The sequence below is a fragment of the Myotis lucifugus genome, unplaced genomic scaffold (genome assembly GCF_000147115.1).
Source record: "Myotis lucifugus unplaced genomic scaffold, Myoluc2.0 scaffold_189, whole genome shotgun sequence".
Classification (NCBI taxonomy): Eukaryota; Metazoa; Chordata; class Mammalia; order Chiroptera; family Vespertilionidae; genus Myotis; species Myotis lucifugus.
The window spans coordinates 896,631-921,606 of record NW_005871237.1 but is presented as its reverse complement, the minus strand read 5'-3'; the positions used below and the strand labels follow the sequence as shown (position 1 = coordinate 921,606).

The 24,976-nt window shown below is 39.7% G+C and overlaps 1 protein-coding gene across 6 annotated transcripts in view; it reads right to left on the bottom strand.

Annotated features, from left to right (window-relative positions):
- Positions 1-3,773: 3,773 nt before the first annotated feature.
- Positions 3,774-24,976, bottom strand: part of TBK1 (TANK binding kinase 1) — a 52,490-nt gene continuing 31,287 nt past the window's right edge. For 5 of the 6 annotated variants that reach the window (XM_023760675.1, XM_023760673.1, XM_023760674.1 and 2 more), the window contains 13 exons: positions 22,841-23,037; positions 21,561-21,619; positions 21,057-21,148; positions 18,635-18,733; positions 17,503-17,581; positions 8,271-8,392; positions 8,097-8,173; positions 7,459-7,498; positions 6,887-6,988; positions 6,664-6,760; positions 5,891-5,997; positions 5,589-5,660; positions 4,347-4,560 (listed from right to left, as the gene is read on the bottom strand). In XM_023760675.1, the coding sequence (XP_023616443.1) occupies positions 4,509-4,560; positions 5,589-5,660; positions 5,891-5,997; positions 6,664-6,760; positions 6,887-6,988; positions 7,459-7,498; positions 8,097-8,173; positions 8,271-8,392; positions 17,503-17,581; positions 18,635-18,733; positions 21,057-21,148; positions 21,561-21,619; positions 22,841-23,037 (1,195 nt within the window). In that variant the 3' untranslated portion in view covers positions 4,347-4,508. Of the gene's footprint in view, positions 4,561-5,588; positions 5,661-5,890; positions 5,998-6,663; positions 6,761-6,886; positions 6,989-7,458; positions 7,499-8,096; positions 8,174-8,270; positions 8,393-17,502; positions 17,582-18,634; positions 18,734-21,056; positions 21,149-21,560; positions 21,620-22,840; positions 23,038-24,976 lie in introns of all 6 variants that reach the window. The other variant, XM_006096852.1, reaches the window with a different exon arrangement.

Sequence of the window (24,976 nt, the reverse complement as noted above, 5' to 3'; positions counted from 1 at the left end):
CTGACAGATGAGAACACTCGTCAGGGAGTTAAGTGACCTGTTCAGTCACACAACTCCTGATAGAAGAAACAAGGTCCCTTGCTGAAGTCCCGTGCTCTTTCCACTGGACCACAAGGCTCTCAAGCTCTGGATTTTTCATGGATAGCTGAGGCTAAAACCCTGACTCAATTAGAAGAGTCCAGAGATGAGGAAACAGAGGAGAAATGAAGGTGAGCTAGAGGGTGTTAAGTCACATGGTGATAAAGCTCTTTGGGAGCCTTCACTTTAGTAAATCATCGATCATTGGTCTTGCCTTGAGATCATTTGTTTTCGAGTGGGTTGACTGGGATAGAGGTTTTTAGGGAAACCTTGGTATATTTCTGTAGCGACCTTTAGATGACTGTAGGTTATTGATGAGTGACTTGTGTGAGCTGTCTTTTGTAAGCGGCCACAATCCACCAGTCAATGCAGAAGATTGGAGCAAGCATCCCCAGGAATAGGCAGACTTCTAAGAACCAACTCACTTTTCTAACTCATCTAACTCATATGGTGGTCTTCATAAATTAATTCCTAAGACAGATAGTTATTAACTGCCCAATATACAAAACACTGTCAAACATTGAAGAGAGAATAAAAGAGGGGATATGATTCTATAAGGCATATATTTCAATAATCTCATTAGCCTGGGGTAATATCTCAACAAAACACTATTTCATCAGATTATAAGTAAAAAGTTTGTTGGAAATAGGCTATTAATCTCCAAACTAATGAGAATACTAGCAAGCTTTGTTTTAGAAAACAAATGACCAAACTTTATAGGTACAGATTATCCACTGACGAGGGCTATCAGGGAGTGTTTATATGTTCACAGTCTCTGATATCTATACACCATAGCACTGTGGTGTGGTAAAAACAAAACAAAACAAAACAAAACAAAACAAGACAAAACAAAAAAACACTGGGCCAGTAATCAGATGATCTAAAGTTCCGTTTTTTTTCCATGTAATTGTGTTGGAACGTTAAAATGTTTAACCTTTTGCAGACAGTTTACTCATCTTTAAAGTGAAAGGATTGAAAATGATTTTTCTAAGTTCTCTTGGAGCTCTAGCATCCCAAATTATGTTATTCTGTATCTGAGGGATGATATAGGGTGTCCCAAAATTCACGCAAGAAGTACTTTTGATAGAAAACACAGGTTTGTAATTAAAAATTGTAAATTTTTTATTGATTCATAAAGTATACAGTATAGGGTTATGTATGGAATAGCACATCGGGTAAATGGCCTCCATAGCTTTGCTGGCACATACGCAAAGCCGTGGTCTTCATTGGTCTTCATTGTCCCTGCTCCTGGGCCATAATTGGTACTTGGTAATGCTTATCAAATTGAAGGGATTGAAATCAAAGAGCAACAGATATTAGAATCTGATTCAATAAACCACGTAAAATTAGGCTTTTATTTTTTTTGTTGTTGTTGTTAATGCTCACGCAAAATTCAAATCTTGCGTGATTTTGGGACACACTATATATACAAAGAGGAACTTTCAAACTATTAAGTTAGATTCTGCTTATTTTGGTAGTAAAAAAGAATGAAAGAAAATATTAATTCCAGGAAAACTAGATAACTGAAATGTACTAGGTCTTACATTTAATACATTTGTTAATTAGATAACCTCCCTTGGTGATTAGAGATCAGTCATTTCAGTGTTAAAGGAGAATCTGCTGCTGGATCACCTATCACATCATCAGATTATGTTTGATAATCTCTGACAAGAGGTAAATGCTAAGCCCTTATGTAAGATGTAGAGCTACATCTTAAAAAACGTAATTATAATTCAGTTGCAAGATGAAACATTGTGAAGTAAAAGAACTCGCTTACCTTAGTCTAGGCCATTTGTCCAACACTTCTCCCACCTGCAGAGAACAAAGGTGAAAGCTGGGCTCTGTAGAAGGTGCTTTACACACTGAGTTGGAAAGTTCGTTACTCCCTGTAATTCCTTCTCCTCTTACCCTTTCACATTCCAGTCAGGCAAAACTGGATAGAAAATGCAGAGCTTTATGTAGTAGCATTATTTACAGTACTTTAAAATCTCACATCAGTCCCTGACTAAAATATGCTATAGTCTGGCCAGTGTGGCTCAGTGGTTGAGCATCGACCTATGAACCTAGAGGTCATGGTTAGATTTCTGGTCAGGGCACATGCCCAGGTTGTGGGCCTGATCCCCAGTAGGAGGCCTGCAGGAGGCAGCCGATCAATGATTCTCTCTCATCATTGATGTTTCTCTCTCTCCTTCTCCCTTCCTCTGAAATCAATAAAAAATATTTAAAAAATAAAATATGCTACATAAATTGACCCGAATAAAGGTTCATTGACCTTTCTGGTTTTCTAGAAGGAAGGGGAACTCAATGTGATTAACTTATTCTTTTTTGTTTATTCTGAGGTATTTTAATTCCACGAGCAAATTAAGGTTCATTAAAAATAAGGGCTGTTTTTTTACTTTTTTTTTCAAGCCAAACATTTCCAACTCTCTGTAGCAAACTTCTCTGAAGCAAAAGTCCCCAGGAATAGGCAGAAAACTGGATTATAGAAATAGCCTTGGCTTTTAATATAACCTCACCTTCAAATTACTTTATTTTCTCTCAATTTTCCCCCAGACAACTATTCATCAATTACCTCAAACAGGAAGAGTACCTACTGTTCTACCTCAGCAGGAAGGAAGGTTTTCTTCTTGCCAGTAATAAGCCCAGCCAATAGAAACACCACGGCTTAGCCAATGAGAAGCTGTCATCACCCTGAACTCATTACTATCCTCACATAACCTTCATTTTTCTTTTGCTGATGACTCCCTTGCCCCACCTCCTTTCTATAAAAACTTTCATTTTGCGTAACTCCTCAGAGTATCCTTGCTAGATGAGATGCTGCCCAATTCCTGAATTAATTAGATATTAGTTGAATTTTTAACCTGGGGAATAAAACAGTAAGTATTAATCAATACTAATGTGGAATAGAACTGCTCTTATCAACTTATAAAAATATAATCCCTGCCACTAGGGTTTATTGGTGTTTTTTTCTAGAGGCACTGAAATAAAAACTATATCTGTGAATATATTAACTGATCACATAACTTAAGCAAAATTTTATCTAATTTTCAGTAATATGATCATTTAAATTATACAATTAGGGGCATACATGTTAGATGGTCAAACTGAAAATTAAAATCAAGAGGGATTAAACACCCCTTCACTCCACTCTCAGCAACAGGTATAATATTTGACAGGGGATAATTGTGTTCATATAAGTAAAGTCACTCAACCTATGCATTTATTTCTATAATGTTCTTATATGACATTTAAAATTCCTTACCACAATAATAATCAATTTGAGATTTCAAATAAAATCCTAATCCACTTTTAGTTGCCCAATGTTCACGACAAATTTACTCTCTAGGCTTAGGACATGATATCTTTATCACGGACATACAGATTGTATATAACTACACTTCAATAATCTGACATATTGGAAACAAAAACCCACATAAATCTTTGTTGGACAAAATAATTTCTTGCTGAGCATAATCCTTTAGTTTAAAACTCTGGGTAGATTTTTCAGAGAATGTCACCTTAGGATTTGTGCAGCATAAATTTATGAAAGAACTACACTGGAGTCAGTGGGTTAGAAGAGAAACAAAATTGTCCCTACATCCAATAGTCTGAGACTAATTTAGCACCACTATCCATAATATTTCTTTAAAAAGACTATTTTTTGTTTCTCAAACTGTTGTACACAGAAAAATACAAATTATTTACATTAAAACTGAGAAATTTATTGATTTTTTTCATGAAGTAGTAAGCAGAATTAAAGAAGACATATACAGCTTAAAAGAGTTGAAATGATCCTAAAATTTTTACGACAATTTTAAATTCATGACCTAAATAAAAATGAATAGCTTTTAATAATTAAATTGCTTAAAAATTTTGCTCAATAATTTATCTGAAAGTAAAAAGATACGAGGATAACCAGTATCTGGGCACCTTGTAAAATAAAATAATGCCACTTTATCCTTCTCAAAAAAATTGTGATCCTTGTGAAAACAGTGGTTCGGTTCTGCTCCCCACCATAGAAGCAACCTCTCCATTCTACCACTTACAAAAGTGTCATCAGTCTTCTGATTTGTAAGGATGCCAATTTTGGGTCCATTTAAAAATGTTCCAGTAGGCAGTCAGAGATATCTGATCCAGCCTTACACAGAAGAATAGATAATCAATATCTCAACACAGCAGTAATGGCTTTCTTCTAGTGCTCATTGAGGTAAAATGCCCTCATATAATTATAAATGTTAAAAGATAAAATTACATCTTAACAGCAGCCAAAAATTTATATATTTTTATGTATTTACAATATTATACATATTTACATGACCACATCAAATGCTGAATTGTAGAAACAAGAGACCACATATAGAAGCATTCGTTTAATGCCTCAGCATTATTTTCTTGTGCAAAGTGAAACTTTTCTCAAACTTCTTAGAAAGCTAAAGACAGTCAACATTGCGAAGGCCACCATCCATGGTTAAAGAGCCAAACCTAAAAACAGAAGAAAAAAGGCATCATCAAAAGATTCTTTTATTTGGCCCCTAACATTTTAAAGCAGACTGTAGAATACTTTTCAGGGGAATAAAGAGTTTAAGCAACTGTGAACTACTCTATTTCTTACTGAAACACAATGGTATTATTATAAATATGTGAAAAATACAATTCAGTGGCTTGGGAAGAACTTCTTAAGAGAAAACAGAGAGTGACATAATCCAGAAAGCATTAGGAAGAACTGTATAACTTCTTTTTGGTGTGGTGGGATTCAGAAGCAAAGATGTGGAGTTGAGAGTAAGTATGACATACTACAGGGACAGTGCAGTATGGAACAAAATAGAGATAAATAAGCATCTCTGCGAAATAAGCATCAGACTGCTATTTTTGGTATATGTGCTGCCAAAGCAAGCACAGACTGTCATTTTGGGGAGCAGTGAAAAATACAGTTGGATGAGTAGGCTGAAGGTAGACTATTATATTCTTTGAATTCAAATATGAATTTAGATTTGACCTTTTAGAGATAACAGGAGTTTAAACATTTTCACCCAACTCCTCAAAAAACTGCATTTACAGGGAGATTTTCAGAGAGCTCTGCAAGTTACCCAGTACCAATCAGGGTGCTGGCATCTTATAAGCAACTCTGATTCCAAAATCGAAAATTATAATTTTAATAAGAAAATGTTATAAAAAATAATTTCTGATTCCAAAATTGAAAATAATTCTAGTGAGAAAACAGTATATAAAAAATAATTACCACAAACTGATTCAACTAAGCAAATAAATAATTCTATTAACCAGTGCTTCTATAAAATGGAATCAATCATAGTTCACATGGTTTTATCCAAACAATCCCAAACAAATTAAAAGGCGTCATGGAAGTCACCAAAATAAGGGTCCTGATTTTATATCGCTTTCCCACTGGCCTAATCTATCGATATAGGAAGACAGGGAGATACAGGTATAGATGCGTATGTACTTGACTGCATATAAAATCACAGGGCAGAATGATATCTGCATTAACTCACCTTTCTAAAATATGATTATTTTCAGCAAGTTCTTTAACCACCCCTTCCATCTCTTCTTTTAACTTCTTCATACTATACATACAAAATAAAGATAAATAAGCATCTCTGTTCAAAAAGTGTGCAAATGTTTTAGAATTGTATTTATATTATGTTTTAGTTCTATAGCTTAAACTAAGTCACTAGATAATATTTACAAACATATTCACAACAAATATAAAAAATTTCAAAATAAAAGATCAAGATCACAAACGGAAACAAAAACAAATGGAAACATCATAGTTATCAAATAATAAATTTCTTACCCAAGAGTCATTTCTACTAATGTGTTAGAACATGGATAAATTGGAGCCATGGTATGTTTGATTCCACTGGAGGCTGCAAACATTTTCTGAGGCAAAGTTTCTTGTAACTAAAACATAAAAAAATCCCACATCAATCACAGAACAAAATACTTACTACAGATCAAATGTTACAGAACAAAATACTTACTACAGATCAAATGTTACAGGCTTTAATAAGCCACTTATAGCTTTACATTTTAATTTGAAAACCATCAGTGATATAATACTTAAATCAATACTCTTTTTAAAAATCTTTTGTTATGGATGATAAAATAATAGTCTACCAGATGTTTTCAACTGTAAAACATCTAAGTTCTTAAAACTTGGCTCAAAATATATACCACAGACCTGGCTGGGTGGGTCAGGTGGTTTGAGTGTCGTCCCGTAAACCAAAAGGTGGCAGGCTCAATCCCTATCTGGGTGCCTATGGGAGGCAACTGATCAATGTTTCTCTCTCACGTTGAAGCTTCTCTCTCTCTCTCTCTCTCTCTCTCTCTCTCTTTCTCTCTCTCTCTCTCTCTCTCTCTCTCATCAATAAAAACATATCCTCATGTGAGGATTAAAAAATATGTATCTCTATATCCCACAAACAGGCAAGTAGAGCTGATACATGCATATTATGTACTATTTCTCCCTTCTCATTCATAATAAAATGTAAACAGAAAAGAATTTATTTCCATTTTCCCTAATAGCAAAAAAGGTACTTTCCCCCCTAAATACTTTGGTAGCTGTACCTCATTTGTATAGTCTTGATACTTTGATATTTCTTCTTCAATATCTAAACACTGATTAGTTAGGGATAACAACTGTTTCTTAAGCTGAAGCATCTTTCTGAAAACCAAAAGAATCAATTAATAAGCAATCTAATGAAATATTATTCCTACTTAAAATATATAATATACATTAAAATGTGTATTATACAATCAACCACTCATTGCCCCCAAATAGTTTACCTACCTCATCCATTCTCCTGACTTAGCCAAAAATGTCTCGTACTTTTTAACACATTCATCTGTGAAGTGGGTCATTGCTTTTGTTGCATGGTAATACAGTTTTTGCCTAGAATTTAGAAATAATCAGAGGCTTAAACCAATATCACCGTTTCTATTTCCAATATTTAAAAACTTTCCAATATGTAAAATTTGTTTCCTGAAAGTTGTGACTTTAGAATATTTACGAAGGCCAAATGTTTCTAACAGACGTTATAATAGCAAGAGGAGGAGAATGAGAAGGGAGAATGGTCAAACAATATTTACTGAGTTAAGGTTAAGAAGGTAATTAAGTCTGTACTCTCCATTATCTGCCCTTATGCAACAGAAGCACCTGAGGCAGGAGAAGCCTGCCCCTTTCTCCCACCTCAGTATCCTCTCAATCTGGAGCTAGGTAAGTGAGCCTCAAATATGTGCACACAGTAATTATTGTGTAGAGCCAAGATTAAAACATATTTTAAATTGTAATTAATTTAAACTTTAAGAATTACATTAATAACATAACCAAAAATAATTATTAAACATAATCTGGACACTTACTTATCAAATTTGTGGATTTGTTCTTCATTATAAGGTAATTCTAAAAGTAAAAAAAATATTACTTTTGTAAATGTACAATCATAAAATCACACACAGTATTTTTTTTCTTTGAGATTACTTTAAAAAATCTAAGAGTTTAAAGCAGGTGTCACTAGCTTGTGACCCATGAGTTAAATACAGGCCACAAATGCTTTCATTTGGTCTGTAAGGTGTTAACATTAAAAAGGAAAATTAGCTGCCAACATTTAAAAACAGAATATTTCAAATAAAACCTGTTTTTCTAGCTCTTTTTGAGATACAGAGAGATTGGGCAATAAATCAGGTGAATTTAAATAGTGACTCTCCCCTTTGGATGGGGGTATCTCCTCTCCAGTTCTCCTCAGTCTCCACTGGCCAATTTTATCCCTGCCATGTGCTGGCCTCCAGAGGTTGTGGAGTTCATGACCCCTGGTTTGAAATATCCAAAAGGTTGGTTTTAAAAATCATTTAGTACATTTAATGTCTGACAGAATCAAATCTCTGAAAAATAACTTAAGCAGCCATCCTTATAAATATACTAAATTTGTTCTTCACTATAAGCTGAATTACAACTAGTAGGGCTAATTTTATTAGATTAACAAATGTTAAATTTTACTTACTACGTTCTGCTTTGTCTTTTTTGAATTGATAGTAAATCTCTGTGATCCAATTTAACAGGACTTGTAGCTTTTCTACACTATTTAAGGAAGAAAAACCCAAATAAATGAACTGATTTGATGTGAAAAAGTACATTATTAATAAGAGCAGAAACTACCAATAAAGTTATAACCTACTGTCTATCTTTTGGATGAGTGCCTTCTTGATGGGCCCATGTATCTGATAGCAATCCACCTGGAGATAATTTGCTTTCAATATCCTGAAGACTGTTTTCTATTGTTCCCCGAGAACTGGAAAGCTAAATAAAATCAATGAGTTCAGGTCCAGATTACCAAAAAATCAGAAATGATAATCACAGTGCCAATGGAGTCTAAAGTCTTAATCATATTTCTTTATGGATTATTTAAACTCAAAGTCTGAATATACAAATACATTTAATCATTCAATTAAGCGTGTTTCTTTCTCTGTAAAATATTGTTAATACTCTATCCCATAATAAAGCCCCAAGGATAAAATGTAGGTAGCCAAGACTGAGCTCTATATGTTCAGATGCCAAACAAAAAGATAATTCCTATTTAAAACAGAAAATGAAAAGAAATCTCATTTAAGATCCTGTTCATTTTAAGCTTAGTATTTATCATTTACCTACCACAGAACTAAGCATTAGTAAAACTTTTAAAGAAAGGATAAAGGCCAAACTTAAAGAATAAAAATACCTAAATACTAAGGATTCTGATACATACTGATCTCAAATAAAGTTTTCAGTGGCGGTTTACACTGCGATTAGCAACAAACAATCATGCCCTTTTAACTACACTCTTGTCAGCACTGGACCAGCAGCCTCAGCTCACATAGGAACATGCTACAAATGCACACTTTGGGGTCCCACCTGTTGAACCAAAAACTCTGATGAAGCCTGGCTAATTTGAAAGACAAAAATAGTACCTTCCTGTTATAATACATTTTGCTATTAATATTGTAAACATTTTTTTCCCAAGAGTTTTATTAGGTCAACTGATCTTTAAAATAATTTCTAAATATTGTCTTTTAACTGCAGATTTAATGTTTTCCTAATCAATTTGAATGAGGTATTTTTATTTAAAAAACCTTTATCATATTTTCTCAATTTGCTTTTTAACATTTCTTTAACATATAGAAATCTTAAGTTTTATGGTCAAATATGTCTTGCTTTCAATGCTTTATGTCTTCTCTAACATCAACATTAAGAATATGTTAAGTATACGCTTTAAGTACCTTATACTTTCAAACTATGGAAAATAGTTTATGGATAAAGTTGTTTATTTTTACAGCATTACATAGAAGTGTGAAAATGGCAAGAAACCTAAAAAACCAACAGGGAGATAATAAGTAAAAATACTAATAAATCCATTGGCTACAATATTATTTCTATGAAAAGAAAGTTTTACAAAAAAACCCACCAAAAACCCAAAACTGGAAAATGCTCTTTAATAGTATTATACAAAAAATAAAAATAACAATTGTCTGCTCACAGGGTAACAATCCTATCTAATAAAAGAGAAACATGGTAATTAGCCGTACGGCCGCTACCCTTTCCATTGGCTAATCAGTGAGATATGCAAATTAACTGCCAGCCAAGATGGCGGCCGACAGCCAGGCAGCTTGAAGCGAACAGGGAGGCTTGCTTGCTTCAGTGAAGGAGGAAGCCAAGCTTCCCCGCCTGCACTGCCGGCCTCTGAGCTTGCAGTTTGAAACATTTTAACAAATATAGAAGCTAAACAAAACCCCAGAAACCAGCTTTAGTCAGCCAGGCTTCAGCAAGCAAGACCGCAACATTGTTTCGAACACAGAAGGTAAACAAAGGCCAGAAACCTGCTTTCAGCAGCCGAGCCTCAAAGAGAAAGCCGGCTCTCAGCTCCAGTGACAGGCATAGAAGGTAAATAAATGCCAGAATAAAAAAAGAAAAAGAAAAAACGGAGCGGTTTGGAGCTTTAGTCGCCCGCCAGCCTGAAAACAGCCCTCAGCCCTCACCAGACTGGCCAGGCACCCCATTGGGGACCCCCACCCTGAAGGGGGTGTGACCAGCTGCAAACAGCCATCATCCCCTCATCCAGGCTGGCCAGGCACCCCAGTGGGGACCCCCACCCTGAAGCAACAAGATGGCGGCTAATTTGCATACTGAAGGCAGGTGGCAGCAGGCAAGGCTGTCTGCGGTCTGGGACCCGGATCTGTGACCCTGCCGGACAGGGGGCACCACGGGAGGCTGTCTGCAGTCCGGGACTCGGATCTGTGACCCTGCTGGGCGGGGGGCAGTGCTTCAGGCTGTCCGTCGTCCCGGGACCCAGATCGGTGACCTGGTGGGCAGGGGGGCAGCACGGGAGGCTGTCTGCAGTCCAGGACCCGAATCTGTGACCCTGCCGGGTGGGGGTAGTGCTTGAGGCTGTCCACGGGACCAAGACACGGATCTGTGACCCTGCCAGGTGGGGGGCAGCGCTTGAGGCTGTGCACGGTCCTGAGACTGGGATCCGTGACCCTTCACGGCGGGGAGGCAGCCATCAGCGCCCAGGAGTGACTGCGCAAGATCCGCCTCCTGGCCCAGAAGGTGCAGGATCGCAGGGACAGCCACCATGGCGGGCCAGACTGACGTCCTCCAGGACGCACCATGGGGGTTTGCGGATCTGCAAAGCCAGAGGCCTCCGGTGTGCACATCCCCCCTGGCATGCGAACATCCCCCAGCACACTGTCACCCTCCCGCGCCTGCAACAGTTGCAAACCAAGGCATGCACAAGTTCCCCCTGCCTCTCCACCGCACTTCCATCAACCCGGTGTGCCTAACACCCCCACAAGATGTGCACATATCCCCTCTGATGCGCTCACATCCTTTGGAGAATGTCTGGGTGTTCTGGGTGCTGATAGTGGGCGCCTGTGAGATGACAGTCAGAGGGCGGAGTGGTGATGCCCTGTTCCCACGGAGGCCAGTGCAGCTACGAGATCACCTCTGGGGGGTTAATGCAGGTGCTGAGGCGGGAGCAGGTGCAGACAGACACACATGGTGGGCGCGGGCGGCCCTCTCTGAGGTGCCTTCGGTCAGTGTTCAAGATCAAGAGCCCAGAGGCAGAGAGGAATTCCGTCCTCTCAGTGAAACAGTGGGATAGTCGGGGCGACTGTAGAGGAGGAATGTGCACTTTGGGTGCCAGCACCCATGAGTGAAGGCTGCCCTGACTGAGCCTTGCTTGCTTGGGGCCTAGAGCACTCCTGCCGGGTAACGGGTGACAGGACGTGCTTTTCCGAATTAATGAGAGAAAATGTTGATTCTCCTGCTGCCCACGAAGGTGGAAAGTGAAGTGGGGAGACATGTGGGGAATGAGCAAGGTTCCCTGTCTGGAGGTTCCAAATCTGCTGTTGGTTTCTTTCACCACTGACTAGAGATATACAAGGTGTCCCCCCAAAATGTATACACACTTTGAATACCTACTAATTCCAATGGTTTTAAGCATAAGAAAGGAACAACAATGGAGCTGTTATCTGTTAAAAGTGTGGGCACAAACAGGTAGTTGGACATTCCCTGAGGGGTCTCAGACTGGAGAGGGTGAAGGCTAGACTGAGGGGCCCCTTCTCCCCCCCTACCCCAGTGCACGAATTTCGTGCACCGAGCTACTAGTCATTTAATAATATATATAAAAAGAGAGAGCTAAAATAGTGCTTGTCAAACTTTAGCAGCATCCAAATCTTCTGGAGGACTTGTTAAAACATGGATTGCTGGGGCTTTCAGTCAAGATGGTGGCATAGGTAGTACAATTTCTCTTACAACCACATAAAAAATACAACTAAACTACAGAATGCCTGAAATATGGCTGAATGGAAGTCCTACAACTACGGAATTAAAGAAGTCAAATGGAGACTGGTAGGAGGGGCGGAGACATGGAACAAGCTGGTTCCACACCCACGTGGGCACAGATAAAAATTGGGAGGGAAATCTCAGATGCGGAGGTCCACCTTGATGAACGAGGGGTCCCAGCCCCACACCAGGCCCTCCAGTCCAGGATTCCAGTGCCAGGCAGAGAAGTCCCATAACTTCTGGCTGTGAAATCCAGGGGGGATTGTGGCTGAGTGAGATGGAGGGCTACTGGAGTCACAGATGTCCCTTTTAAAGGGCCCATGCATGGACTTACCTGGACTCACACCCTCTGAGCTCCAGCGCTGGGGCAGTAGCTCCAAAGGCACCAGGGACATAGGAGGAGGAACTGAATTGTCTGGCATCAGGACAAGAGCTGGAGAAGTAGTTTTCTCCCAGACAGAAGTGTTGGCAGAGGCCATTGTTCCTTTTCTAAGCCTTCCCCCAACATAGCCAGCAGGCAGACACATCTGAGTCTCCATTAACCTGGCTAACACTATTCACCCCACCCTGGAGATTCCCTGAGATGCCCTATCTAACTTGCAGGCAACGGCCTGTTTTGGCTCATGCTTCAGACTTTCCTAAAATCTCTCATACAAGCAGCATCTGGCCTTGGTGTTCCCTGTACCTTGTGCTATGTGGCCTCAGGCCTGGCACTAGCAGTAGCCAGCCTTGGTCCACAGCTTGGCCTCTCCTGGGCACCTCCAAGCCCAGCACAAGTAGAAGCCATTTTCAGATTGCTTTGTAACTCATGCTGGGTGGCTCTGGGCAGAACACAAGCCACAGTGGATTTGGGCCTGAACCTCCTGAGAGGCCCCAGAGCCAGCAGACCATGTTGAAGCATCACCCAACCACCTCCAAAATCAACATAGTCAGTGGGCACAAGAGCCCTGATGAAATAAACCTTCCTTCATGGAGTGGACAGCTGATCCTTCATAGTGGTTGCAGCCAATCCTTGTAGTTGATAGGCCTAGGAGTAAAGCCCTCCCATTGATGTGCCAACAGCAATCAAGGTTCAACTACAACAGGAGGGTGTATACAGCAAACAGTGGGGAAAAGGTGCGCACTTAGAGTTCCCAACTTGGGTGAACGGAGAGGCTATGCCTCTGGATCCTACAGAACACCCACTACATAGACCACTCTACCAAGTCCACGAGACGTAGCAGCGCTACCTAATACGTAGAAACAAACACAGAGAGGCTGCCAAAATGAGGAGATAAAGAAATATGTCTCAAATGAAGAAATACAACAAAACCCTGGAAAAAGAACTAAACTAAATGGAGATAAGCAATCTACTAGATGCAGAACTCCAAACACTGGTTGTAAGGATGCTCAATGAACTTAGGAAGAATTTCAACAAAGAGACACAGGAAACATAAAAATGTAACTGGAAAACAAAAAAATAACTAGTCAGAAATGAAGAATACATTATAGGGAATCAACAGTGGAGTAGATGGAGAGGATCCAATCAGAGATTTGGAAGATAAGAAAGCACAATCAGCACAGCAAAAAGAAAAAAGATTTAACAAATAAATGAGGATAGTATAAAGAGCCTCCAGGACAACTTCAAGTGTACCAGCATTCACATCATGGGAGCACCAAAAGGAGAAGAAAGAGAACAAGGAATTGAAAACCCATGTAGCCCAAGCCGGTTTGGCTCAGTGGATAGAGCGTTGACCTGTAGACTGATAGGTCCTGGATTCAATTATGATCAGGGACACATGCCTGGGTTGCAGGCTTGATCCCCAGTGCAGGGTGTGCAGGAGGCAGCCAATCAATGATTCTCTCTCATCATTGATGTTTCTATCTCTCTTTCCCTCTCCCTTCCTCTCTGAAATCAATAAAATATATTAAAACAAGAAAAAAAAGAAAACCCGTGTTAAAAAATAGTAATGGAAAACTTCCCTGCCCAGTTGGTGTGGCTCAATGGTTGAGCTTTGACCTATAAACCAGGAGGTCACGGTTTGATTCCTGGTCAGGGCACATGCTCAGGTTGCAGGTTCGATCCCCAGTGGGGAGCTTGCAGGAGGCAGCCGATCAATTATTCTCTCTCATCATTGATGTCTCCATCTCTCTCCCTCTCCCTTCCTATCTGAAATCAATAATAAAAAATATATTAAAAAAGAAAACTTCCCTAACCTGGTGAAGGAAATAGACATATAAGACCAGGAAGTACAGAGAGTCCCAAACAAGATGAACCCAGAGGCCCACACCAAGGCACATCGTAATTAAAATGCAAAAAGATGAAAACAAGGAGAGAATTTTAAAAGCAGTAAGAGAAAAGAATTTAGTTACTTACAAGGGAGCTTCCATAAGACTGTCAGCTGATTTTTCAACAGAAACTTTGCAGGTCAGAAGGGACTGGCAAAGATTTTCAAAGTGATGAAAAGCAAGGACCTACAACCAAGATTATTCTACCTAGCAAGCTTTCATTTAAAATTGAAGAACATATAAAGAACTTCCAAGACAAGAAAAAGGCAAAGGAGTTCATTGCCACCAAACCAGTATTACATGAAATGTTAAAGGATCTTCTTTAAGAAGCAGATGGGGGGAAAAAGATATAAATATGAACAATAAAATAGCAATAAATACATATCTTTCAACAAATGACTCTAAAAAAACCAAAATAAACAAAGAAGCAGAACAGAAACAGACTTATAGATATGGTGAACATCGAAGGGGGTTGCCAGATCAAAGGGGGGTTAGGGAGATGGGTGAAAAAGATGAAGGGATTTAGAAGTACAAATTGGTAGTTACAGAACAGTTACAAGGATGTAAAGTACAGCATAGGGAGTATCTATACTAATAAAAGCTTATGTGGACGTCACACCCTCATGCCATCACAATCCATCACCTGAGTGTACAGCGGGTGTGCGCGGTTGGGCAGGTTTGCGTGCCTGGCAAGGTGCACGCGGGTGGGCAGGGACTTAAGTGCCGCCTCTACACATGTGAGCTGCACAGGAAACACCTTTTCTGACCACTCATTGGCTAAGCTCACGGTACACCACTCGCAGTGTTCTTGGTAACTTGGCTAATAAGAATCCAAGAAGGTGATCTAGGGTTTTTCCACCTCACTCCTGGGGGAAAAAACGAAGGTCTGCTGCTGGAGGGAATAAGAAATGTTATATCCACCCTAACTGGTTTGGCTCAGTGGATAGAGCATCGGCCTGCGGACTGAAGGGTCCCAGGTTTGATTCCGGTCAAGGGCATGTACCTGGGTTGTGGGCACATCCCCAGTAGGGGGTGTGCAGGAGGCAGCTGATCGATGTTTCTCTCTCATCAATGTTTCAAGCTCTCTATTCCTCTACCGTCCTCTCTGTAAAAAAATCAATAAAATATGTATTAAAAAAAAAAGAAAAAAAATGTCATATCCTGCCCTAGCCAGTTTGGCTCAGTGGATAGAGCCTTGGCTCATGCAGGAGGCAACCAATCAAAGTGTCCCTCTCACATTGATATTTCTCTCTGTCTTTCCCTCTCTTCCACGCTCTCTAAAAATCAACGGAAAAATATCCTCAGGTGCCTTCCCCTGATCATCTCGGTCGCCTCCCGCAGAGGGAGGCCTAATTGCAGCTTAGGAGCAGGCATAAGCCATCAGTAGGACATCCCCTCAGGGCTCCTGGACTGTGAGAGGGGGTAGGCTGGGCTGAGGGACCCATGCTTGATTTTCATGCCCCGAGCCAATAGTAGTCAATAATATCATAGTAACTATATATGGTATCAGATGGGCACAAAATGCATTGGAAAGATTACTTAGTAAGTTATATAATGTCTAATCACTGGTTTGTACACTTAAACTAATATAATATTGTATGCCAACTGTAATTAAAAAATAAAAAAGTATTTAAAGAAAAAACCCCAACAACTCAAATAATGGATTTCTGGGCCCTACCATCACAGTTCCTGATTCAATAGGTGGGGCCCCAAAATGTACATTTCTAACAAGTTCTTATGTGAGGCTGGGGCTGTTGGTCCAGGACCTACTTTGAGAATCATTTTTGGGTGGGGAGCATATATGGTATCATTTCTACATATACATTTTATTTAAACATTTTGTTTTACAGTAGGAAAAAATTTTAAGATCTCCACTAGGAGATTTTAAGCAAATAAACAAGTTATGAGAAAAAAACAATGCAACATAGTGAAAAGTAATTGGTCTGAAGTTAAAGCCCTAATTTCATAAGACTCAGCGACCTTAAGTTATTTAATCATCCATGCTCCAATTCTCATAGGAAATCCAAATCTTCCCAAAAATGTCACACAAGTGAGAAACACTTGGGCTCCCTAAAGAAAACATACAACTTCAATTCCAAGTGCTCAAATGACGCTTGCACTAGAAATAAGTATCTATTCGGACTATGAGCCAGTAAATAAAGTTCGAAGACAAAAGCAGAAAAAGAACAAAAAACACAATATAACTGCCTATATTTAAAAACAAATATTGGGGAAGACAATTTGTTTCTTAACTTTTATTTGCTTTATTCTATATCAACATTTAAAAAACTTTTTTGACCATGACATTCACTTTAACTCTGTATCACTTAAATGTGTATATATATAACTGAACTGAAAGTTTCCTGGAACAGTAATTTCATTATTATATGTGATGTATGCTAACATTTTCTATTCCATTCCATTTAAAAACACTGCTACACACTATACAACCTACTAGTTGTTCATGACTCATATTTTGAAAATCACTGTTCTAGATATAAAACTGAAGGAAAAAAACAACTAAAAATCAGCCTAAGCTGGAAAAAGAAAAAAGGGATACTGTATCAAGTTCTTTTTCTTTTAATTTAACATCCATTTCATGAAAGAATACTTCAAATGCTAAAAACTTGCAGGAGTATAGCATTTTTATTTATCTCATTTAATTGGTACAACAGGATAAAAAACTGCATATTTTAAAGAAAAAGAAAATAAGGAAGCAAAGAATTGAAGGCCTTGCTTAAGTCACCAGGCAGGAATAGCTAGGTAAATAGGGGCAATCCTGGGATTAGTAATCAGTTCTTTTACAATACATTGTATTAAGAGATCAGAAACTACCTGAAATGCTACTGTATTTTTTCAGTAGAAGAGAGACTTTTGTCCTAATTTCTTTAGGTATAGAAATGATTCCCAGCCTTTAGGAACCTAAATCTTTCCTTCCTTACTTTTTATTTTAGAAAAGATCTGATATTTTCCTAACATGCATCTAATTCTAAGCAAGTTTAAGTACCCTGTTGTTAAATTACATTTATGAGCTTGCTTTAACTGCCATAGAAGCAACATAAGAAGAACATTATCAATTTTAAAGAGAGACAGGAAGAAAGGGAGAGAGAAATGGGCTTAAAGCAAAGCAGACATTTGGAAACATTGTAAAGATTTGCATGGCAGTAATGGTATTTAAATATTATAAATAGTACCTAAAAATAGGAAAAGAATACTTCAGGTATCCTTTAGTACATCATCTCTCTCGGAAAGTTTAGATCTATTCTCACCAGCAAAGAAACTGATTATGAGCCTATGATTCTCACAATTTTGTAAATACTTACTCTCAACAATTTGGTGTGTATGTCTGAAATTTCATCTAAGTCTGTTGCTTCTAGATTGGTTTTCAACAATTTTTCATATCTGTGTGAAAACCAAGTATGGAAAAATTAAATGAGTATAATGAATACACAGATTTAATCTAAAAAGATTTTTTATAAATTACATTTGAGTTCTTATTATCATCATAATTTAAGGATAAAATTCTGAATACAAAGTCTACAAAGCAATAGATTTCAAGAAAACTTGATGTCTTTGTAAAGAAAGAATTTTATATACTTCTACTTAAACACTTGCAGGTTAAGAGATAAAATATAAGACAACTTAATTTCATATAGTCTTATGCCAGGATAATAGTCATAATACTACATTTCAGAATTAATAGTGGTCAATAGTAAATTCTGATTTCACTAATTATATTTCCTATGCTGTACAAATAGTATAGCCTAGGAAGAGGGCAATTTGAAATATTCTGTTTCGAAAGACATTCTCAGGGATAAGCTAAATAAGCAAAGTAAACTAGAAGTAATCCCCAAATTTTAAAAATACTACAAAATGCTGAAACAGGTTTGGCTCAGTGGATAGAGCGTCGGCCTGCGGACTGAAGGGTCCCAGGTTCGATTCCAGTCAAGGGCATGTACCTTGGTAGCGCGCACATCCCCAGTAGGAGGTGTGCAGGAGGCAGCTGATCGATGTTTCTCTCTCATCGATGTTTCTAACTCTCTATCTCTCTCCATTCCTCTCTGTAAAAAAATCAATAAAATATATTTTAAAAAAAATACTACAAAACTACAGTTCTAGAATACCTCTTCCTATTTCCTTTGTTGATTACAGGCTTTTTATTTTCCTATTCAGAGCATCTGCTTTGCAAGGTATAACATGAGATGTTTCTGGCTCAGGTTACCTTTTCCCTAACAAAGGGAAGGAGAAATACTAACACAGATGGTGTTCATTTCTTACTGAGACAACTGGATATTTTTCTGCCTTTGTGAGGAAGAAACTTAAACTAAGGTTGTGCCTTAATACAAACATTTGCATAGCATTCAATATGTGTCAAGGATAATTAAACAAATTAAACAGAAATGTAACAATATTTAACATTTTAACAACTATTAGTTAAGAAAGTAACCTACTCACACTTTCATACTTTGAATGCTTCTGAGGCAGAATTCCAATGTGATCACAACTTCCGTCTTTTTGTGAACAGTTTCATTATAATCATCTTTAACTAACTCTCTAAAAAAAAATTCTCATTAGTATATCTAAAGAATTATTTGTTTTCTCTTGCCTACCACTAATTACTCTGATATCCTTCTGTTCAAATTTCTTAAGTCTTGATATATTATGAGAGCCAATTCACTTTTTATTATTAAAAGCATTTTTGTGAGTCTTATACATATCTAGGGCATAAACCATTACTACATATTAGGTTAACAATTTAGAAATCCAAAGCATTAATAGATTAAAAATAAGAACTAATCTACAATAAAAAGAAATAAGCTGAATAGCATTACATCTTATAACACCAGAATTTTTACTACTCATAGTAGACTGCTGTTCGATTTCTACTTTATATCAAGGCAACCTCTCAAGAAGCAGCATGACATCTATACTAATAATAGGGTAATATGCAAATTGGTTGGGACACCCTCACGCATAACGACCAATCAGCAGGTTGCACGCGCAGCAGGCGCGGATGGGCGGGGACTTGCAGCGTTGAGGACGGGGGTGGGGGGGTGGGGGGGGGGGTGGAGGCCTCTCCGTGTGCCTGCGCTGGGGGGTCCGCAGGGCCTCCCCCAGCTCCGGCTACCTCTTTGGGGCAATTCATCGAGGAGCCCCGGATGGTGGGCAGGACCTAACTCTTTGGGGAGATGGATCGGAGGGCTCTTCGCACTGTGACAGGGCACAGGCCAGGTTGGGGGACCCCTCTTCCCCCACTGGAGTGCATGAATTTCGTGCACCAGGCCACTAGTAGTAAATAATATAATTGAAGGGCTTTTGGTTTACATCAAGGGTCGACAAACTAAGACCTGATGCCTGTTTTTGCTAAGAATGGTATTTCCAAGTTTAAAAGTTATAAAAACAAAGAGACCTTACTAACTGATAAAGAAGTTTACCAACAGTGGTGTACATTAAAAACTATTTTCTCATGACTTAATAAATTAAAAGCTCAAAAGTAAAAGGAATAAAAGCTTTAGGGAGCAGTGATTAGGGTAGGTAACAACGGCAAGAGAAACGAGAGCTGCTAGTAACAATACTGTGAAAACAATTGGAGTCAACATTTAGATTTGTTTTTGCAAGAAGGGAAGGCTAGGAATGAGGTGGGCACAGAGAAACTGTTACAAGAATTTAAGTTGAAGAACACTAGGAGCCCAGAGAACATGATGCCATTACTGTGGGTGTATAAAATTCAAAAACTTCAAATGATGTTGTATAGAACTAGTTATGATTCTTAAAAGACACCATTTATTCTCCATTTCTATCAAAAGCAAAGGTGATATCTACAAATCATGAAAAGTTAAAAAAAGGTCATTTTCAAAACATTTCCTAGCATCACTTTTAGGGGGAACATACCGAACTAGATGATCAATATTCTGACCAAGAGTAACTATATTAAGTGACTTAGTAAAAAAAAAATTAGCTGTTAAATTGCTTGATAGGGTGAGTGTGTGCTCATAGCATATGCTTTCATTTATATAAAATGTCTAGAACAGGCAAATCTACAACAACAGAAAGTATACTAGTGGTGGGCTAGGAGGTTATAACAAAAGTGGGGAGTGAATGGGTGCAGGTTTCTTTTTGGGTTGATAAAAATTAGGGGTGATGATTGCACAACTCTGAATGTACAAAAATATCACTGAATTGCACATTTTAAAAATGGGTAAATTTTATAGCATGTGAATTTCAAAAATGCTGTTTTTGTTTTTTTAAAAAAACTGAGTGCCGCCAAACTGGTTTGGCTCAGTGGATAGAGCGTTGGCCTGCGGACTGAAGGGTCACAGGTTCGATTCTGGTCAAGGGCATGTACCTTGGTTGTGGGCACATCCCCAGTAGGAGGTGTGCACGAGGCAGCTGATCGATGTTTCTCTCTCATCGATGTTTCTAACTCTCTATCCCTCTCCCTTCCTCTCTGTAAAAAATCAATAAAATATATTAAAAAACAACAACAACTGAGTGTATACTTTATTTAGGAAGAATTTCTGAGGACAAAAACCCTGGAAAGAAATACAGGTTGTACTGGATTACAACAATGACTAAGCCTCCCAGGACAATGAAATGACAACCAAGTTAAGGTCCTCAGAAAAGGAATTCCTTTGCCATCACATCGTAAGTGTGGTGTAAGTTTTCAAACTCAGATATTAATATCCTGTCTCACAAGGTCATTATAAAATCAATGAATAAAATAGCTGCTAAATGTTTTATAAACTAAATGTGAAAACAAAATATTGTAACAAAATCAAGCAGCTGACCCAACCTAGTCTGAAGAGATGGGGTGGTTATCAGTTATTTAGTGAGGTCTATGTGAAGATCAATTTTTAAATTTCCACTTTTTACTTACATCAACCATCGTATCCCCTTTCGCATTAATTCCTGATAAAGCAGCAAGGTACTGGCAATTCTACAGGCGTAACACACAACTCCTGTCATTGCCTAAAGAAGAAATGCAAAATGTTATTATTTGGTGCTAACTATGGTACAGGGCAAGGAAACCTTTTACATAAAAATTTTCAAACATATATTTTTATCAGTTTAATTAAAAACACAATTAACTACCAATTTCTAAAAGCTAAGGATAGATAGAACTGTAATGAACATTTCAACCTTAACATGATAATGTTAAACATGCACTGCCTCCATGGAGAAAGTTTTCTGTGAATTAAAAAAAAAGGCTATAAAGTCAAAAAGAAAGAACACAAAATAATTTGCAATGGATAACAATTTAAGTGAATGATTTCCTAAATCAAATAGGCATATATAAAGACACAATACATTTTATTGCTTCCACTATTGATAAGATAATTTGAACTCAGATGTTTATATAGATATTTAATTAAATACTAACCTTAGCCATGCTAGCATCTCCATCTAAATCATAACGTGGATGTACTTTAGGGAGGGAAACTGAAACATTAAATAAAATAGTTAAAATCAGAAAAACAGAATTTTGAGTAAATTATTGTATCCTTTATATAGTAACCTCTAACTTCAACATCAACCTTTAAATTAAATTAAAAATAGTGACAAACTATAATGTTCTTTCCCTGGTTAAAAACAACAGCCTGGCTGGTGTGGCTCAGTGGTTGAGCATCCTCCCATGCACCAAGTGGTGGAAGGTTCAATTCCAGGTCAGGGCACAAGTCCAGGTTTTGGGTTTGATCCCTAGTAGGGGGCATGCAAGAGGCAGCAGATCAATGACTCTCTCTCTCTCCCTCTCCCTTTCTATCTCTAAAAAAAATAAAAATCATGTCAACATATTTAAAAGAACAACAATACTTGAAACAATAATGCTCATCCTGTAACAAATTACCTACAATATTTCTAAGGAATTTCATTTTTTTCTTAAATATATTCCAACACAACCAGCTCAATACCTCTATTTAAGTTGAAATCAAATCCCAAAATCCAAATAGAAATGTAAAAATCTGGATAGTTTATTTTTTTCAACAGTTAATAATTTAAAAGACTCCAAAATGCAGATCTAATTTTTCTTAGACTCCAAAGCCTGGCAAAGTGTCCCATTCACACTGGGCACAAGAAATATTTGCTGAAATTTATGGCACAAAAGGTTATTTTGAATATGAGTAAAATACTAAAAGCAGAAAGCTACAGTGAAACATACATGACAAACTATTTTACCACTTTATGAAATAAAATATTTAATATCAAATTGTATTACCGACAAGGCTTTTAAATTTTACTAATTTTGTACAACTAATTTACAAAATTTTAATGTTTATGAAAGGTCTACAATAATGTCATCATCAATCAACTTTATGAAGATAATCATTTTTAGGTTTTTTTCGTTTATTTTGTTAATCCTAACCTGAGGATATTTTCCCACTGATTTTCTTTTTCTTTTTTTCAGAGAGAGTGGAAGGGGGGAGGGGGAGAGAGAGAGAGGGGGGGGGGAGAAACATCGATGTGAGAGACACATCAACTGGTTGCCTTAAGCTCTGACCGGGGTGGGAGATAAGCCTGTTACCCAGGTAGGTGCCCTTGACCAGGAATCATACCTGCGACCTTCTGGTGTGAAGGCCGATGCTCTAACCACTGAGCAAACCAGTCAGGGCCAGTGTTGGTTTTTTTTAATGGCGAGTAAGAACAAGAAAAATCCCAACTTACTTTTTTCATATTTCAATCCTACGGTCTCCAGAGATTCCCGGCTTACTACAAAGATAGGATTTTCCTCAGTAGTTTTAGGGAAATGCTGTCCTAGTCTTCCAGGTTCTAGAACTAAGCGGCGTCCTTCATATATAAGTTCTTGATTTGCAGAACTAATATTGGTTTGTTTATACACCAGTTCATGAAATACAGTAGCACTGTGTGAGAAAAATCCAAAAAGACAACATAACTGAGATAAAAAGAGAGGGGAAGTCTTTTTTAAAATGACTGAGTACAACATCCATTTCTAGTGGTACTTCAGGTCAGGGCCAGTCCACAGAAACCCTGCTTTGTTGATGTGAACATTACAAAGTCTGTTAAACTAAAAATTTCATCTAAACTGTCTATACAGCAATTCTAAAATATTTCTGTTTGCATACATATACTGGGTAGGCACAATACACAGGGTTCTTAATATTTAATAACTAGAGGCCTGGTGCACAAAAATTTGTGCACTCGGGGGGGGGGGTCCCCCAGCCCGGCCTGTGCCCTCTCGCAGTCTGGGACCCCTCAGGAGATAACGACCTGCTGGCTTAGGCCTGCTCCCGGGTGGCAGAGGGCAGGCCCAATCCCTAGGTGCAGCCCCTGGTCAGGCTCAGAGCAGGGCCGATTGGGGAGTTGGGGCGCCGCCCCCTGTCATGCACAGAGCAGGGCGGATCGGGAGGTTGCGATGCCACCCTCAGTCACGCTCAGGGTAGGGCCGATTGGGGGGTTGGGGTGCTGCCCCCTATCACTCACAGAGCAGGGCCAATCAGGGGGTTGGGGCGCTGCCCCCTGTCACTCACAGAGCAGGGCCCATCAGGGGGGTTGGGGCTCCGTACTCTGTCACACACAGAGCAGGGTCGATCAGGGGGTTGGGGAGATCCCCCGTCACGCACAGAGCAGGGCCCATCAGGGGGTTGAGGAGCTCCCCCCTGTCACTCACAGAGTAGGGCCGATAGGGGAGTTGGGGCACCGCCCCCTGTCACACACAGAGCAGGGCGGAGCAGGGGGTTGGGGCGCTGCACCCTGTCACACTCAGGGCAGGGCCAATGGGGAGGTTATGGCTCTACCCTGTCACACACAGAGCCGCAGGGCGATCAGGGGATTGGGGAGCTCCTCCCTATCAGGCACAGAGCAGGGCTGATCAGGGGGTTGGGGCGCCTTCCCCTGTCACGAATAGAGCAGGGCAGATAGGGAGGTTGTGGCCCCGCCCCCTGTCACACACAGAGCCACAGGGCGATTAGGGGGTTGGGAAGCTTCCCCCTGTCACACACAGAGCCACAGGGCGATCAGGGGGTTGGGAAGCTTCCCCCTGTCACACACAGAGCCACAGGGCGATCAGGGGATTGGGGCACCTTCCCCTGTCGTGCACAGAGCAGGGCCCATCAGGGGGTTGAGGAGCTCCCCCCTGTCACTCACAGAGTAGGGCGGATCAGGGGGTTGGGGCGCGGCCCTCTATCACCCACAGAGCAGGACTGATCAGGGGGTTGGGGCGCCGCCACTGTCACACTCAGGGCAGGGCCGATGGGGGGGGTTATGGCTCTACCCCGTCACACACAGAGCAGGGCCCGTGGGGGAGGGGGGTTGGGGCGCCGCACCCTGTCACACAGAGCAGGGCCTGTGGGGGAGGAAGGTTGGGGCGCCACACCCTGTCACACACAGAGCAGGCCCGATCAGGGGGTTGGGACGCCACACCCTGTCACACACAGAGTCGCAGGGCGATCAGGGGGTTTGGGCGCTGCCCCCTGTCATGCTGATCCGGTGCCAGGAGGCCTCGCGGCTCCGCTGATCCCGGTGCTGGGAGGCATATTACCCTTTTACTATATAGGATAGAGGCCTTGGGGCCGGCTGGTTTGCCCTGAAGGGTGTCCTGGATCAGGGTGGGGGTCCCCACTGGGGTGCCTGGCCAGTCTGGGTGAGGGGCTGAGGGCTGCTTTCAGACTGGCGATTGACTGAAGCTCCCAACCACTCCTTTTTTCTTTTTCTTTTTTTTTTTTTATTCTGGGCCAGCTTTAGCTCTGGCTCTAGCTCTGAGGCTTCCACTGCTGAGAGCAGGTATCTGGTTTGTTTGCGTTCTATAATCGAAACAATGTGTAACTCCAGCTCTGAGATCCA